General features: G+C 49.2%; 1 protein-coding gene across 5 annotated transcripts in view; it reads left to right on the plus strand.

Moving 5' to 3' along the window:
* Nucleotides 1-2210: 2210 nt before the first annotated feature.
* Nucleotides 2211-18154, plus strand: part of LOC105467125 (macroH2A.1 histone) — a 65357-nt gene continuing 49413 nt past the window's right edge. For 4 of the 5 annotated variants that reach the window (XM_011716535.2, XM_011716538.2, XM_011716537.2 and 1 more), the window contains exons 1-2: nt 2211-2434; nt 12364-12568. In XM_011716535.2, the coding sequence (XP_011714837.1) occupies nt 12397-12568 (172 nt within the window). In that variant the 5' untranslated portion in view covers nt 2211-2434; nt 12364-12396. Of the gene's footprint in view, nt 2435-2847; nt 2864-12363; nt 12569-18154 lie in introns of those variants that run through there. The other variant, XM_071098428.1, reaches the window with a different exon arrangement.

Below are 18154 nucleotides of genomic sequence, written 5' to 3' on the forward strand. Positions count from 1 at the left end.
GGTCGTGGGAAACCCAAACAGTTGCAGTAATGTTATTGTAGAACAACTACCCAGTAAAATGTTCATAAGGAACCATTAAGTTTAAAATGCAGGTGCAATCACTAAATGGAGTAGAAACTCTATATGTTTAATATTAAGTGTATATAGATAAAAAGGCTGCAATGGGAGCAGCCTGTTCTCTCCTAGCAATGAACGTAGAGTGAGTTTTATTTTTTGAGCATTTTATTTTTCATGTTTTCAGAGTGAGCATAGCTTTATTTTCTAATTGGAAAAAATAACCTTTAAAAGAAGAAGAAGTAATAGCAGCAGCAGCAGTTGGTACACCTCTCTGAGCCAGATTAGGGGAGGAGACAGGTCATTGAAGTGGAAGAACAGGACACACAAAGCGCAGGAAGAGAGAGGGGAGAGAAGGTGGAGGTTTCTGGAGAAGGATGAGGTCAGAGCTGCTGCACTGAACAGCTCCAGAGGACAAAGGTCCTAGAGTGTTCTATGAGAAAGGCACGCTGTGGAGGGGCATGGAGGTGGGGCCGGCCCCAGATCAGCTCTTGGAGGACTGTAGACTTTAATTTCACCTGGTGGTCCCCGCAGAACGGAGAATCCTTGCCCAAAGACACAGAGAAGGATGGAACAACAAGGTGTGGTGTGCGGGAGGGTCTCTGCACCTTTCCTGACATCCCTTCCTTGGGAAATCCTCATACATCCATAACGCTTTGTTTTGGGACCAGAAGCATCATAAGCATCATTTTTCCAGCTTCATCTCCTGTTACTTTCCCCTTCACCCATTCTACTCCAACCTCACACTCGCTGTGTCTCGACTATTTCGGACACGCTCCTAGCCTTTGCACTTGCTATTCCTCATGCTTGGGGCAGTTCTTCCCCAGACATCCACATGGCTTGCTCCCTCAATTTCTTCAGGCCTTTGCTTTAAATGTTACATTCTCAGAGAGGCCTTCTCTTATATTTGAGCCTCACTCTTATCTCACACTTCCTATTCCCCTTCTCCGCCTTATTTTGCTCCACCGCATGGAGACCCTCTGACACATTCTCCCGTTTGTCTTTCCTTCCCCCACTAGAATGCAAACCCCAGGAGGGCAGACTTCTGCCTGTTCTCTTGGCTGTTTCATATCCAGCACCCAAATTGCTGCATGACATAAAATACGTTCTCAGTACTTAATTGAATTAACGAATGCATGAATGGCAGGTATTGGACATTGTTTTGCAAACTCTTACAGTAACGAGTAAAGCATTCCGGTGAGGTGGAGGTTACTGCCGCTGCGATTCCCGCGCAGCCTGAGGACTGGGGTTGGGGGTGGGGTCTCTAATTACCTGCATAATCCCCAGTGGCGGCACTTTAAACTTCACATCAACCCTGAGGGATGTGTATTATTACCCAAATTTAGTTCACAGCTGGATGGAGAAGTGGCTTCCCGCTCCACACTTTGGAGGGAGGGGAGTAGAGGGAAGGCCCCCATTTAAGTACCCGGGATGGGGCACCAATGCCTTCAGGCGATAAACCAATTTAGGAAGACGTAGAGGGCTTTGTGGCGGGACCTCCTCTTTCGGCCTGTCCGCAGTTTTTAAAAAACGCGTGTGATGATAAGGAATCACTGTTTATATTAGTAATTCCCAACTTGGGTCTGAAAGTGAACTTTTGCTGAAGCCAAGTAGCTAACCGCTTCCACGTGCAAGGCAGGATCCAGCCTTGGGGTGAGGGGATTAGCTGAAGGACCCCAGGGGAGCCGGGTGCGCAGTAATTGACCTTGGGGCAGACAAGGGCTTGGGGGTGGCCTGTATCTAAAGACAGCGAGGCCTCTGAGGCGGGGGGTGGGGGAGTTGGCATTGGCTAGGGAGGGAAGAGCGATCGCTGGTAACAGCCATTGTGCCTTCCCACTGGGTTAGTGAGAAGGTTCCTAAGGATGCCGTGGCGACGACAGTCCCGTGCTCAGAGCCAGGCACACAGTAGGCGCTCACTCGAGATGCAGAGGCTGGGACGCGCCCTGGAGAAGCGCCTCTCCGGCAGTCCTGGCCCTTCCCAAGGACTGGGTTCTGGGCGACGCCGGGGTCACGGGTCGGACCTCGTGTCCGGGGCGCGGGCTGGTCCCTGGGCGCAGAGCGGCCGGCGTCAGCTGGCAGGGCGCGGGCCCGGGGTCAAGGCCGGGGCGCTAGGCGGCGCGGGCGCGGAGGCCGTACGCTCGGGGCAGCGAAGGGATGTGACGAGCGGCGCGCTGTGCATTGTGGGAAGCCGGCCGCGAGGACTGGTTCCAGTTCACTCGGCAGCGGCGCCGGGCGGAGGGGGAGAGCGCGGGCCGCGCGGGCGGGAAGCAAAGAGGCGGGCGGGCCAGCGAGGAGCGCGGAGAGAAAAGGCGCGAGCGGCCAGGAGGGCTCAGGCCGAGACATCTTTCAGCTGCCGCCGCCGCCGCCACCGAGCCGCCGCGTAAGTGCCGCGCGGGCCCCTTGCCTCACTCCCTGTCTCCGCCGCTCGGGTCCGGCCGCGGGTGGCGGGGAGCGGCCCGGCCTGGCGCGCACCGGTGTGGTGCTCGGCCGGGCTCGGGCCGCCGGGTTTGGTGTGGCCCACGCCGGGTCCTCGCGCGTGCACGACGCCCTCCCAGGCCCTGTCGGGCCGCGCGGGATTCCCTTTGGTTTTGTTCAAGAAACAAACCCGGAAACCAACTTCTCTTCGAAATGCATCCCCTGCCCGCTCCTGTGCGCTTTTGTGGGAAAAAGGCAGTGCTGGCGCCTCCCCTGGTGACCCTTCCTGGGGCGGGCTCACCGGCCAGGCCTGAGGCCGCAGGAGGCCCCGCGGCGCTGGCTGGGCAGCCTGGGCCTGGGCGCCCGGGAGCTGCTGTGAGCGGAGTTGTACTTGGTGAGGCCCCCGCCGGCCCGCGAGTTGCCGGCCCCGGCACAATAAGTCGGGCCTGAGCCCCGGGGGACCGAGGTGTAGGCGTCTGGCTCGCTATCTGCAGGGAGGGGAGAGCGGGGCTACTCGCGGGACTGAAGCCGGGCTGGAGCTGGGAACCGGGTCGGGGAGTGGTCCAAGGGTGGGCTGGAGAGGGGCCACGGGAACCCCCGCTGCTCCCGATTGTCTTGGTATCAACCTTTTGTTTGCTTTGTGGTAGGAAGGGTTTGCTTTTTTTTTTTTTTTTAAAGGTAACTCCGGAAGGCTGTGGGCTTCCCCGGGTGGAGAAGGCCAGCAGGAAAGAGCCTCGCTGGGGGTGGGGTGGAGTGGGGAGGTGAGTGCGCAGGATGCTGCTGGCAGTGTCACCTGACAACAGGTGTGCGACATGGCGCTCCCCACCCCCACTCCTGCAGGGGCCACAGATCACTCAAGCAGCTGGTCAGTACATTGCTTGAAAGGTTCTTTTAGACAAGATGTTAGGGGAAATGTTTCTGAGTTTCAAAGTGAGAGACTTCTGTACAAACAACTGATACAAACCTTGAATTCAACAATTACAGTGACTATAAAGGCCTTGTAAGATTTTAATGACCCAGTAAACAGCACGTAAGAATAGACAATTAGAGGGGGCACTTCCCTCTTTTCTTCCACCTTTGTGGTTTGAGGTTTTACCGTTTAAGTGGGGGGTGAGGGAAGTGCTTTGTTCCAAAGCTCCCTGCTCCGGAGAGTCGGCATTTTTTAACAGTCTTAGGTTTGAATGGGAGACTCCGAGTTGTAAATTAGGTGGAATTCACCTACTGCAGGCCACCTTTAGGCTACTAGCCTGCTGTCAGAGGTGTTAACTCTGAAATGGACACCTCACGCCTGCAACTGAAATTAATATCCCTTGTACACATTTAACTAGAGTTGGGCAGCAGCATCTCAGTCTTGCACAAGAGACTCTCCGATGAGGATGAGTATGTTTTTAAACTTATTTTTTCTTAAACACAACAACAAAACTCTTGAAAGACTTCAAATTCTTCCCCCTTCTAGTTTTACAAGGAGAAATAAATCTTTCCAGTCTGTTCTTTGGTTTTGGTCTGTTACCATTGTCAATGCTGATCCCTAGATGAGGCCTTAAGAGGGTTGTGGCAATGAAAATTGTTTGAGGCAGGCCTTTAGAAGGAGGCACAATTTAACTCACATTTTATTAAACTTTGAGGATTTTCTGGAACTTCACATGTGACATTCTAATATACAACCATGCCACTGGTTTAGTTTTTACCAAATGGGCCAGTGTCAGGGAGTGGCACATCTCCATCTGCTGTTTCTTCTGGTCCCTGAGAGAGGAGAACTTGAGGAGCGTTTCGCATTCCTTCCCCATTGAGAACCTCAGAGTGCATGTGTTCTGGGACCTGCCTTCAGAGCTAATGCGGCCCCAAGTCACCTAAAGGAGATTTATTTAAATAAAAGCATAAACTGAAAACCTCAAGCTGAAGAACCCAACAAGACTCTATATGTGGTGTTCATCAGAATTGCAACAGCCTCTGGTTCTTATTCGAGTGTCCCCAAGGATTTGTGACAGGCTTTTCAGAGCCCCACTGCTAGAACATGGGCTGGGAAGGGGCAGGAGTGAGTGGGGCCCACATCTGTGGGTCCTTCCCACATTCTGTAGGTTTAGAGTTATGTTGGGCCCTGCCTCAGCACTTACAAGTGAGCCTGAGTGAGTCAACTCTTCATTCCAAAGAGTTGTATAGCTTGTTTGCTTGGACCAAACCTGTCAGGTCAGTGTCTCAGAGTCTTTCCATAAAGATTTCCTGAGAATCAGCTCCTGTTCAGGCACTGGGGACACAGCTGTGATTAAGAAATGCCTAGCCCCTACCCTGGGGGAGCTGACATTGGGAGAAGGCAGGCAAGTAGCTGTTGTAAAGTCAGTGCAGAAGGCCCCAAGTAGCCCCCGGCAGGGGCAGTAACCTAGCCAGGAGTGAGCCCTTATCTGGCATGGAAAGGTCAAGTTGGTTGGGCAAAGGAGGGCAGATGGGGACAGGTGTTTGAGGCCTAGGGAACCACATGTGTGCATCTTAGAAGAAAAGAACAGAGGTTATGTGGGGAACTGCCAGAGGCTTGGGATGGCTGAGTCCTGGTGCGTAGTCAGGTGAGGCTTCAGGGAGGGACAAACAGGACAAATCACAAAGGATTCTGGTCAGACCCACACTTTATCCTAAAAGCAACTGAAAGGTTCTGAGCAGGAGAGAGACAGGATCAGGTGTTCTTTTTATTCTTATTGGGAACACGTCTACTCAAAAAATAATGAGTGGATTCTACGTACTAAGCCTCATCAGAGTCCTGTTCTCTGAAGCCCACACTTTAACTTTTCTCTAAATGACCTTCCATTAGACTGGTTATCTTAGAGTTTGGCACAACCTTTAAAAGAGAGAGGAGTATGTCGGAAAGTTTTTTTGTAAAGCAGGCAGGCGATAACTTGCTGTTAAAATGTAACAAGCTGCACAGTTCCTTCAGTGCATCTGGGGAAGCAGGTCACAGAATGGTTTTGCAGTGGTGACATTTCAACCCCCGACTAGCTTCCCCAAAACTGTTTCTTGCTTGTGGTGAATGACACTTGTGTTTGTGTTTTGTTTCTTCCTGCACTGAAAACATAACAGGAGTAAGACACATCTGCTGGAACAAAATGCATGGTTTACGATTTATTTACCATCTCAGTTGGTCTCTCCCTTCTGTTTGCAATCCCATAGTTCACTGAGAGTGGACTGTAGGTTCTTTAATCATCTGGCCCACTTTTTGATATGGTGTTTTATGAATGGAGAGAGATATTTTTCCTGATTGGCTAGCATACAAGAACAGGTCTCTGATCCAAGCCAATCAGAGTGCAGCTTGTGAACCCCAGCTCTGTGAGCAATGGTTGTCTAGTATATCCACATGCCTCTGGGGACATGACAGCGGGTGACACTGTGAATCATTTGGTGTGATAGAAGAGGGAAGAGAATGCCGTAAACAGGATTAGTGTCCTGTCCTTCAGAATTAAGTGTCTCAGGTTTGCCTTTGTGATTGGAGTTGATGGGAAGGTGACAAATGCATGTGGATATGTGGGCATTTATCCAGCTGCAGAATGGATGGGATGGTTATTCCTCATCAGCAGTTATTTAAGTACTGATAGCTCAGACTCCTCTATCCTCCGGGGCTGGAGATAGGGCTCTTTGACTAGCAACTCCCCAGCAGTTCTAATCAATATTACACGGGATCAATAGGCATGTATTCATTGCTTAGATAATAAAAGACTTCATGATTGACTATTCCAGTGGCTTCATGAGTGTCCTGATTGTTTAAGGGGTTTCTGTGCTGTAGCTTTAACAGGAGTCAATCTCTTACAGATGTGAGGAAGGTATTTTCCTGCAGTCTATGGTACTGAGCCAGAAGCAGGAGGAGAGGTCACTGGAACCATAGAACTGTCACAGAGTCATAAGGCGTCTGTGTGGCTTATGCCCAGCTATCAGGGCAGTTGGAGTGTTCCTTTCCTGAGAATCCCCAAGGTAGCTCTGCAAGCTCCCTGAATTTTGAGTGTCTGGGCTCCTATGGGGATTTTGCCAGGTGTATGTACATGAATGGTCCAAGAGAAGGTCTCTGATTGGTGTCCCACCGGCCGTAGCTCCGTGTCCTGTGGCCTTTGGAAATGCTGCCCTCTCCTTTCTCCCCATCCACTGTCAGTGCCAACTAATCAGCTACCTCGTAGCCGGCATTCGAGTGTTTACCAGGTGCCAGGCAGGGTGGTGGGTGCTTGGAGATACAGTAGTGAGTAGAGCAAATTGGTTCATTTCATCAAGACAGACAGGTAAACAGGCAATGATGATACCATGTACTGAGTGCTAAGAATGGGATAGCTGGTTTCAGAATTTATGTGTAAGTGGGATCTAGAGTGACTGGCAATCATGATGGAAGGAAGGGTTGGAAACTGCATTTGCAGAGTACTGTACATAAGACTAAGAAAAATAATTGAGTATATTAAAGAATAGGGGCAGGCTGAGGGAGATTGTAAGGCACTTTTAGCTGGGCCCTGGGTCTGCAGCTGACACATCCATCGAGGGTACTGGGAGGGAGAGATTTATCCTGGTGGATCTCTGGTTGTTGCAAATAGAGAGATGTGTTGGAGGTCAACAGGGCCTGTGCACAAGATTGGAGTCTGGACATGCAACTTCCCCAAACTAGACTGTGACTGACAGAAGGCATGGCCCTGGCAGGAATGCAGAAGAGGGAGCACGTTGATGGATCATTGCCAGAGAAGGCATTGGGACCACTAGGCAGGATTACTCCAGACAGAGGGGTAGAGAGTCCAGACTGAGCGTCCTGGGTGTGCTGAAGGTGCCAGTGGGAGTGGAGGTGGTCTGCAGTGCAGGGAGCAGCCTGTTAGGATGCCTGCTGGGGAGGGATAGGAGGGTGTGGCAGGGCCTCCATGGCACTTTGGTTCCTTGCCCCTACTGCCCCTCCTAGTGGTGCACAGCTTGTTCTCATGTCCACCTTATTCATGTGGTCTACATAGCCAGCCTTCTAATTAGTCCTGTGCGCCAAGAACAGACTGTGTTGCTCCAGTCGCATCTCGATTGCTGAGGGGCCTGCGGTCAGATTCTCTTGCTTCTCACTCTAGCCTGACTCATCTCTCCGTATAGCTCCTCTACAAAAGTTTGTCTTTGGGTAGGCTTTGAGGTTTTATGAACAAGGTTAATGTTTATTGTGATTGATATGTAATTGGAGGAGTTGCAGAGATAAAGACCACAGAGATCCCTTCAGGATCAATCACAGAACCTTCATTTTCTAGGCTGATAACAGCCAAAAGGGCAATCAAGCTAACATGCAATGATGAACAGACACAGTTGCCTGAGGACCTATCATTGTCTTCAAAGCATGCAGAACCATGAGTGAAGGCTCCTGGTTTACTGAAGGACGGAAGAACACATCTTTGTCAGTTTGACGGGATAGTATAACTGTTCTCCCGTGACCAGCTTCACTGCCCTGCAGAGACGCCGAGTCCTTAGGAAGCTGCTTTGTCTATGATGTAGGGCTGTCTGTTTCTCAAACAAGGCTGGATGCAGAACATGGGTCAAACAGGGCCCAATAGGTTTTGGCTGGTAACTCATTCTGGGGTTAGGGTCAGCATTCAGATTGGTTTGTCATGTGACAGAGAGTGGCTGTTTCCTCCTTTCTCCTGAGTAAATAGCCAGAGTACATTTCCCAACCTCTCTTGCAATTAGTTGTGGGCACATGACTAAGTTCTAGTTGATGGATCATAGTCAGAAGTGATGTGCCCCACTCTCAGGCCTGGCCCCTTAAAACCCTCATAGGTTATGATCCATGGTCTTTTTCTTTCCATGGCAACCCTGGGAATCACGCATTGAAGATATGAGAGTCACAAGATGGGAGGCATCTGGATCCATGAATCGCTAGGTGGAGAAGAAACACCAGCCAATCATGGAAACCCATTTTGGATTTTTCAGGAGTGAGAAATAAGTTGTAGAGACTTACTGTTACAGAAGCTAGCAGTATCTTCAGTGAAATGTCCAAGATCTGTTCTGCAAGAAGATGGCCTTTTTTTTTTATCTTATACACATTGTTGTTTTTGTTAACTACTGAGAACTTGCCCAGTGAGTGAGTGTCAGGCCCTTACATGGATGCTTTGATTCACTTCTGCCACCAACCCTTTGAGGCCCTTCCTAGCATCATCTCCACTTGAAAGATAAGAAAATAGGTTCAGAGGGGTTAAATCACTTGCTCAAAAATGCACAGCCAGTAAGTGGCAGAGCCATGGTTATAATCAGGTCAGTCTGGCTTTGGACTTCTAGTTATTAATCATAATGCTCAATTGCCATTAGCCTCACAGTCACTCTCCCCGTCATGGGTGCCTGACTGGAGCTGCCCACACCTGCATAAACCTCTGAAGAGCAGGATGGACCTGGCACATTCATGGGTTTACCTGGAGACTGCACAACTGTGAGTTGATTTTCAAAAGGGTGTTTTGAAACCACCACACGTTGCTGGATGTCATAAGGCTTCATGGCTTAGTCAGAATTCTTTCATAGCTGTGGCTGCAGCTTGGGGAACTGTAGTTAGAAGTGCAGAAAGAATATGGGGAGGGGTAAAGTACAGAATCTCTGCAAGACAACCCCGTTGTTGGGGAGATAGACTTGAGGCTGCTTTATTGGACAGGAGCCTGATTCAGAATGAGAAGTGAAGATGTTCTTCTGCCAGCAGGGTGGCACTGGAGGAGCTGTGATATTTCAGACCTTTCTTGGGATGAGTTGACTACAGTGCCTCACATCAAGTGGCTTGCAGTTCAGTCAAGTTGGAGAGGCATGTGCTGGGATATATATACTATGGGAACATGGAACAGTGAGCAATTCCAGGCTGTGGTCATGTCCACAAAGCCTCCATGGCAGAGGGAGGCTGTGAGTGTCAGTTCAGCAAGTTGACAAGAGGACAAAGGGCATTCCAGACAGGAGAACTGCATGTTCAGAGACATCCTTAACACAGTGTGACAGGCTCAAGAAGTCAGGGGTGGCCATGTGAACCAGGGCAGGGGTGACAGGAAGCAGTGCCACCAAAAGTAGCTGAAGGATGCTGTTTGTGGCTAGCTCAGAAGCTCAGGCTGATGGGGAATCTTCAGAGTAGGCAGAGCTGCTTCTGGTGTCCACGGATTAAGACTGGTGCAGTGAGAATAGGTCAGAAGTAAAGAGGCTGAACCAGCGCAGGGAGGGTGATGAGAAGAGGCTTGAGACGTTCTGCAGGCGGTTCAGCAGAGCTTGGCTAATGCTTGGGTGCTGTGGGGTGGGCCGAGAAGTCGGGGCCAGGTTGACTGCTGTTTGGCTAGCTTGGTGCATGACAATGACACTGATGAGGCTGAGAGACCCAGAAGAGTTCAAGGCACCCGTGGGACTTGTAAGTAGGCCCTTGCCATCAGCAGTCAGAACAGAGCTCCGAGGCTCAGCAGCCAGGTGTCGCACTGGCATAGAGACCTGAGAGACGCTGGCATGTTGATGTAAAGACTCCGCTAGAGTCAGAGGAGAGAAGGACAAAGAGCACCACTTTTAAGGAGTCAGTGTGTCTAGGACCTGCCAGGTCTCTGAGTGCTAACGGCTCCTCTCTGGAGGAGAACACCGTCCAGTTCCCACATAGGCAGCCCCAGACTTGCCCAGCAGGTTAGCTGAGAAACAAAGCTGAAGTCTGTGCTCTAGTAGGAAAGGGGCTGAGCTGCTGTTAATCATCACTGACCACAGGCCTCCCCTCCTGAAAGAGGGGAGACTTTCCGATTTAAAAGCTCTTAGTCCAAAGGCATCGGGTTGTTGGTCTGTGAAACACATTTGTAGTAAAGCAAAAGACTGCTAGGAAACCCAGTGACAGCCTTGCCTGAAAACACAGTCACACACACATATACACATATCGTTTCCTGTTCAGAGTGAGCACAGGCACCTTTTTGCAGGGAATGTTTTAAAATGGAGTTCATCGCAGCAAGGAGGGGATCTAACTAACTGTTTCAGAAAAACCCAGACCCCCCTGGGTCTCTCTAGCCCTCAGTGAGCAGTTAAGACTGGGTACCCCTTGACAGGGCGCTCATGTCAGAGGCCTTTACTCTTCTAACATCACTCCAGAGCCAGGGCCTCTGCCATCTTACCTCTCTTGGGCCTGTCTACACAGTAGCCCCAGAGAGCCCAGAATTCTGTCTGCTGCCCTCACAGCCATCTCTGTTAGGCAGATGATTTGAGATGCACCTGGGGTCAGAGAGGTGTTAAGTGTGGACCATGGCATGTCCTGACAATGTCCCTAGTATAGGTTGAGCATCAGAGTGACAGGAACTCCTGTCCCTGTGGCCTCCAGTGGTCACTGCATTGACTGCTGGTGCTGGAAGGCCCCAAACACCATGGAGCCTGACCTCAGTTTATCAGCACATGGGAGACCTGCCCAGTTGGTTCAGTGAGCAAACATGTTCATAGGGAAGACTTTAGGGGGCCCCAGAACAGGCCAAGGCCCCTCATATCCACTGTCCCAGCACCCTGCACTCTCCCTTTGAAGCATACGTCACATTAATCTTTTAAATTACCAGGGGGTTATTTATTGACTTTTCCGTCACCAGTTCCACAGGGACCACATCTGCCTAGCATCGTCCCTGAAGTGAATGCGTAAATGAACAGGATGCTCCGAGTAAACATTCAAGACCTTGGGTAGTGCTGCAGTAGGAATACAGTTAGGGGCAGCCCTCCACCCGCCTGCAGTCTGATGGTAGAATGGGCACATGTACATCAATGCTGTGATGTGCAACACGTGGGGCCCTGAGGATGAAACAGCCAGATCCCAACATTTGTGGGCTGGCAGAAGACAGAGGCAAGTGTAAGAGATAATGGAGGTCCCAGCCAAAGGGAACAGCCACTGCCCAGGCAGGGAGAAAAGAAGTGGAAGGGTATTTGGGGGGAAACCTGTGTGGCTCCCTGTGTCCTAGTTTCGACCACAAGTGGCCCAAGGCAAAGCTGAACAGGTGTGCCAGGCCTAGATTTCTAGGGCATTACATGGCAGGCCAAGAGTCATGGTTCTATCTTGAGAATTGTCGCAGCCACAGAAAGCTTTCAGGCCATGACCGGGGCATGTTCAGATATGTGTGTACCCAGATTGCCCCACCCATGGGGTAGAGGGTGGATTAGAGAGGGGGCTCTGGTAGGGAGACCTTCTCAGGAGACGTTTGTGACCACTTGATTAAAATAGTGATGACCAGGATCCCATCACTGGAGGTGGAGAGAAAGAACCCCCCAAGAGGTGTAGAGGAGGCTTTTCCTTTGGACTGGGTGACTGGATGGGGATTGGGAACAAGGAAGGAAAAACACCTCTCTCTCTTCTGTAAAGATTGGCCCATCCGGTGGACTGGAAGTGCTCAGAGGGCCTCTTACTGCAACCTGGCTATACACTGTACTGACTCCTGTAAGCTGTTCTTGCCTCTTACAGATAAAGAATCATAAGATAGAGACACTGCTTTCATCAGAGAATCTAGGTATCTGCCTTTACATCATCTTTTTAGGGAAAGGTGTCATAGCTATTTTTTCTTTTATGAAGCCTTCAGTAAATTTATCAGCCCCAGTCTCAAGTGTATGAAAATGCAATTATTAAACAAGTGTATAGAATGTGGCCAAGAAATCCCATTTTCATTTTCATCATGTGGCATAATGGCAAGGCACTTAAGAGCAGTCATTGTCAGTGTAACATTTAAATGGAAGTGGCCAATAAAATCGATGTCATGGTATAAATTGTGCAAAGCCAAGCCTTTCTTTTCAGGGATCAAACTGCTCCAGCAGAGTGCATCACCTGGACTCAGAGGGCTCCGCAGCTACAGACAGTGGCATCTGCATGCAGGCCCAGTGCCTTCCAGGGGACCGGAGTGTACCTGGAAAGGGGACATGTGCTGTCCCCAGCCACCCTGACCGGTGTGCCTCTTGCCTTCACAGTGTGCTCACTGATCCGCCTCCAGGGCCACCGCCATGTCGAGCCGCGGTGGGAAGAAGAAGTCCACCAAGACTTCCCGGTCTGCCAAAGCAGGAGTCATCTTTCCTGTGGGGCGGATGCTGCGGTACATCAAGAAAGGCCACCCCAAGTACAGGATTGGAGTGGGGGCACCCGTGTACATGGCCGCCGTCCTGGAATACCTGACAGGTGAGTGTACCTCAGTCAACCCAGACACCACTGACTCAGATACAGAAGTTCTCATAGTTCTCAAAAGACCACATTTATTTCTTTTATTTTGAAACAGCTCAAACCTACAGAAAAGTTACAAGAAGAGTACAAGAAACATTTTCATCTAGATCTAGTTGTTAACGTCTTTGCCTCATCTGCCTTATCTCCCCTCACTGTGTGTGTGCATGCAAGCATATATGTGGATATTTCTGTATTTATTTTTGGCTGTTACGTAGTCCATTTTGAAATTTCCTCAGTTGTCCCAATAATGTACTTTATAATTTTGTTTGGTTTTCTTTCCTGGTCCAGGATCCATTTCAGAATTATATATTGCATTTGACTGCCAGCTTGTTAGTCTTATTTAATTTTGAACAGTTCGCCAGCTTTTAAAAAATCTTTCATGACATTGATACTTTTGAAGAGTCCAGGCTAGTTGTTTGGCAGAATGTCCTCCAATCTGGGTTGGTTTTAGGATTAGATTCAGGATGAGCATTTTCTTAGGAGAATGGCATCAGAGATGCTGCATCCTTCTCTGTGCATCACGTTGGGAGGCACCTGACTTGGTTTGTCCCGTCACTGGAGATGTTCTGCTTGCTTATTCAGTTAAGGTGGTATCTGTTGGATTTCTGCACATCCTGTACCACGGTATTTCACCCAGTGGCTTCAGCAACCCTTGATGATTTTACCTGAATTTTTTATTACAGTGGTGGTTATAAAACAGTGGGTTGTTTTTTCATTTCTTGGTGGTTATAAAATAGTGATTTTAAAAATTTCTTTTATTTCTGCATTTCTTAGTTGGCATTCTTTTGTAATAAAACCTTTCCCTGTGCCCTTCCTCTTTTTTTTGAATATCAATGTTGGTTTACAGATTTTTAGAAATTTAGTAAGTTATATTCATTTCCTTACTTTAATGCTCACATTACCTCAAATTTGATCTTCAGGCTGGTTCTGATATCCTTTTGCCATGTCTCCATCAATTTCTGTACATTTTCTTGCCCTTCTAACACAATAAGATATTCCAGCCTTACCCTGGACTTCCCTTGCCCCAGTCTGGGACTCAGCCTTCTCTCCAAGGGGTCCTTTGTCCTGTTCACAGATACAGTCTTATTTGTGGCTTCATAGCAATTGTGCAAAGCCAGCTGGGAAGGGAGGGAGACTACCCCCATTTTTAGTGATGAGAAAGCCAGGCTTCAAAGCATAAAGGATTTGTCTGGGGTTGTATATGGCCTGCAAGGGGTTGAGAAGGGACCCCAATCCTGCTGTCCTGTCGTAGTGCTTTTACTATGTATTGCCTGAGACACGATCAGGTGGGTCTGTAGGTGCCAGGAAAGAGTACTCTGATTCTTGCAGCCACCTCTGCTACAGCCAGAAAGGGGCAACTCCGCAAGATGAGGTACCTCTGCCAAAGTGATACAGCCAGGCAGCGGAAGAGCTGGGTTGCTTCCTGCACTCCCTGCTCTCTCAGTAAGACAAGGCCAAGGGTTTCCCCATAGCAAACACAGTCATCAGGAAGGTAAAGTTTTTGTGTTCTGTTGAAAGCATCTGGCCATGAAAAGTAATAGTGTTAGATTTAAGTATTTGTACATATTTTGGGACTTTTGACTTTCTGCTTAGCAAGGACTCTTATAGGTGGCAGGCCTGGTAATGTGAACTAAGCACGATTCTTCTGTGTAGATGAGGAAACAAGCCCAGAACTTAGGTGACACACCCAGGAAAGCTATATATATGTTTGGCAGTCAGCCAGGGAGACCGGGAGAAGTTGCTAGATAGGAAACAGAAGACATTTTAGTTCTTGCCTAGTTAGTGTACATGCTGTGTGACCTAGAGGGAGTTACCTAACCTTTCTGGACCCCAATTTCCTTACAACTCAAATGGAGTCAACTGTCCCTACTCCAACTCCAGGCTGTTGTGAAGGCCAAAGGGGCTGTGCGCATAATGGGAGAGCTAATGTGCTATACAAACCCAGGCAGCCCCTGGCTCCCAAATGCCATGATGCCCATTCCTGGGATGTTAACAGAGACTATCATTAGGTCAAGTACAGCCTCAGTGTCATTTCTTCCATCTAGCTTTCTCTTCTTTTTTGAAGGGCATGAGAAGGGAGTATCATTGCTTTGTCATATCTCAGGCAACTACTACCTGTGCTGCACAGAAATCTGTTTTTCTGGTCTGGGCATAGCTGGTTCTGAATCTGAGCCCAGTGCTCCTGAGGTGGATGTCAGCGGTCCATTCTCATGGGGGCTAGAGACCTTGACTCAGTGTCTCACACATCCATCCTCCCTATCCCCAGCTATTGTGGGTGTATAGGAGAGGTCACAGCAGGGCATGGGACTGGCCAGGACAGCCCATCACTATCACTGGAAAAGTAGCTCAGAGCAGATCCTTACTCTGGCATCAGCCACATCAGCTCTTGTATATTAAATAATAATATGTATTTTTAAATTTTATGAAGACCTTCCTCAGATTCCAGTTGGCTGAATCTGAGGCATTTCCTCTGCCTGCATGTGGCACTGAGTCATTGGCATGATCATACCTGCCCCCAACATGGAGCCAGGCCCAACTGACCTCAGGAGGATGTCCTGAGCAGTCAGAGCTGTGCCCAGTCACTGCTGTGGTCACTTACGTCCTGTTTTGTGATGGGAGAGGAGCCAGACTCTGGGGCCATGTCTACTGAGGATGCTGCTCTGTTCTACCCCTCAGAACAGTGCCACACACCCACACTGACTGTCCTCAGAAGGTGGCCAGCCCTTAGCCTATTGGGTGGGGATGTGGGAGCACATGGATGTTAGACCTTCTGGGTATCCACCCACTTAGAACTTTGTTTTTTGGCCCTTGAGTGAGAAGGGAGTGTGTCCAGGCCCTCTTTCTGTTCTCCTCTTCACTTTTGTTTCCCTAAAGGCCTTTTTCTCATTCACTCTACATGTTGTCTGCCAGGCATCGTGCTAGGCTCTGTGTGAGAGTGCAGGAGTGATCAGGGCAGAGTGGCCTCTGCTTCATGGAGCTCACACTCTTGTCTGAAAAAGAGACAGCCAGCCAACCTAGACAGTTTAGAGACTGAAAGTGTTGCAAGGAGTGAAAGTAGGCCAAATGAGGGACCAGGCTGCTTGGGAGCTTGGAGATGAGCTGGCCGGGGAAGGCTTCTCTGAGGAGGAGAAATCAGCTGAGCCCTGGAGAGGTGCCAGCCAGCCCCACAAGAACTGGGAGAGGGACTCTGCCAACCACTTATCTATCTTGATGTGCCTGCTGGGTGCAGGCCTGCTCCTTCCAGAACATGGGGAAGCTACAGAGAGAGGGAGAAACTGGAGTACCAGCCTTCACGCAGCTTAGGGTCTGGTCAAGGATGTGACCCCGACGTGGTGTTCCAACACTAGGCAGACATCTGAGGGAAGTCCCACTCACTCAAGCTCTCCTTGCTGAGAGCTGTAATGTCCCTTACACAGCTACAGACCAACCCATCCCCATCCGCAAAGGGCTTCCTGCCCAGAAACAGGTATAGACAAGAGAAAGGCTATGGTGATGCAGGACAACCCATGCTGCAAAGGGGGAAACAGGACCGCAAGTGGGTGTCAGGAAATGCTTTCTGGAGAATGTTTATTAACCAGTTACCAGAGCTGTCCTGCTTGTTTAGGTGTCACTGAAGTCCCTAAGAAGGGATTGTTTTCTTCTCTGCATGGCCTAGACTCTTACAAGTGGCATCAACAATTGCAGGCATGGTGATGGGGTGTGCCACATGGAGGCCCATTTGAAGTAGCTGGGCCAGGCCCCCTGCCTTCCAAAGGCCCCTGTGGGAGAGGTGGGAGGGGTCTGGATGCCCAGGGATTACTAAGAGGACTGCTGAGCTGCAGTGCCAACCTAGGACTAGGTGCTTCTGAAGCAGGGAACTAGCATCTCCTTGGTGACCAGCTCTGGGGACTACTTGGGGTCCACTGTGTTCTACAGCTGTGTGGTTTAGAGTCTGGGCATTGGTGCCAGAGTTGCCACTTCTTACTTGTGGCTTAGGCAAGTCACTCACATCTCCATGCTATGGTTTTATACTCTGTAAAATGAGGATCACAGTAGCTGTCTCATCAGGTTCTTATGAGGCTGATGTGAGAGCATGCATGTGATGTCCTTATTTCATGCCTGGACATTGTAAGTGCCCAGATGTTAACTATTAACTTTAGGGTTAAAGTATGAGAGAGGAAGGGAGTCTCCAGTAATCTTGTTCCTTTTTCTGTCTTTTGTCAATGACCAGAGCCTTCACACTCCTCCAGCAGGCACCCAGCATCCTCCGATAGCAGATGCCCCAATTTGAAGCTACCTGTGGGTACTTGGCCAATCCTTGTGCAGTTTATGGAGCCAGCTCCTGACCTGGGGAAGAAGCAGGGACACATGAGTGATCTTTAGCCATTTTACAGACTGGATGAGGCCCAGCCATTGGACTTGACTACATCATGAAATAAAACCCCAAGGAAAAGGGATGTTGTTAGAAATATACTTTGCCATCTGGTTTTGGCTAACAAAGTGATGGTCCTCATCCCAAGTTTCAGCTTGTTTGACTTCCAGTCTCTAACTCAGATCAGATGTTGCATATCCCCTCGGTGGTAGTCATAGGGCCACAACCCATCCCTGCATCCATCTCCTAGAGGTGGGTAGAGAGAGCCTGTTCCTGTCAGCAGCACATCCTGTTACACTGATACTCATTTCAGCCAACATCCATCTCACTTGGCATTTCTGATGTGGGAAGCAATCCTACAAGCTTGGAAGATTGAGGTAGGCAGAGCCTGCAGTTGGCTCTGTCACTAACCTTGAAAATAAGTCCCAAACCTCTTTACCACCTTCCTATCCGGGACACTCAAATGTGTCCCGGACTCAGACAGCTAAAAGCAGAGCAGGAAGAAGAGGACAGTCAGGCTTGGCTCTATGATGCTCCAAGGTTCTAGGAGCTCCCACATCCTCGCTTGTTTGCATGAGTGCACCTCCCTTAGACTAACTGACACTTCAGGCCAGAACCCAGCTAATGCTTGCTAGTACCTTCTTGGACACTCATGCTGCACTGGGTCTTATGTTACAGCATTTGCTGTGTTCTGCAAAGCCCTTCCCTCACCCTGTTTTCCTAAAATTAAAACACACACACACACCACACACCACACCACACAGGAAAGGAAAGATTAAGAATTTTAAGGAGTCAAGGGGTTACAACTAGAGAAAAAACACTGAAATTGAAACTCCAGTGGGTACTCAGTGTGCAGGGTATATTTGAGTGCATGTTCCCTTTTCTGGTTATGTGAGTAATTTGAAAATTAAGAAACTAAACTCATTCATAATCCCACTACCCAGATACAGCAGCTGACATTTAATGTCTTTTGTGTATGTGTAAAGGACAGCCTTTAGTCTAATTATTTGTTTTTATTAACATATGCTATTGATGACCTTCATTGACGGCCAGTCACAGAAACATCACAGTGCATACTCTTACAAAGCAAATTGTGAAGTACTTTAGGAGGTGTTCACCACATAATCTAAGTTGCCAATCCTCCTTCAGTCTCCCCTGGGAATAGATGATTCCATGGTGGATAAACATTCAAT

Source organism: Macaca nemestrina, chromosome 6 (assembly GCF_043159975.1).
Source record: "Macaca nemestrina isolate mMacNem1 chromosome 6, mMacNem.hap1, whole genome shotgun sequence".
Lineage (NCBI taxonomy): Eukaryota > Metazoa > Chordata > Mammalia > Primates > Cercopithecidae > Macaca > Macaca nemestrina.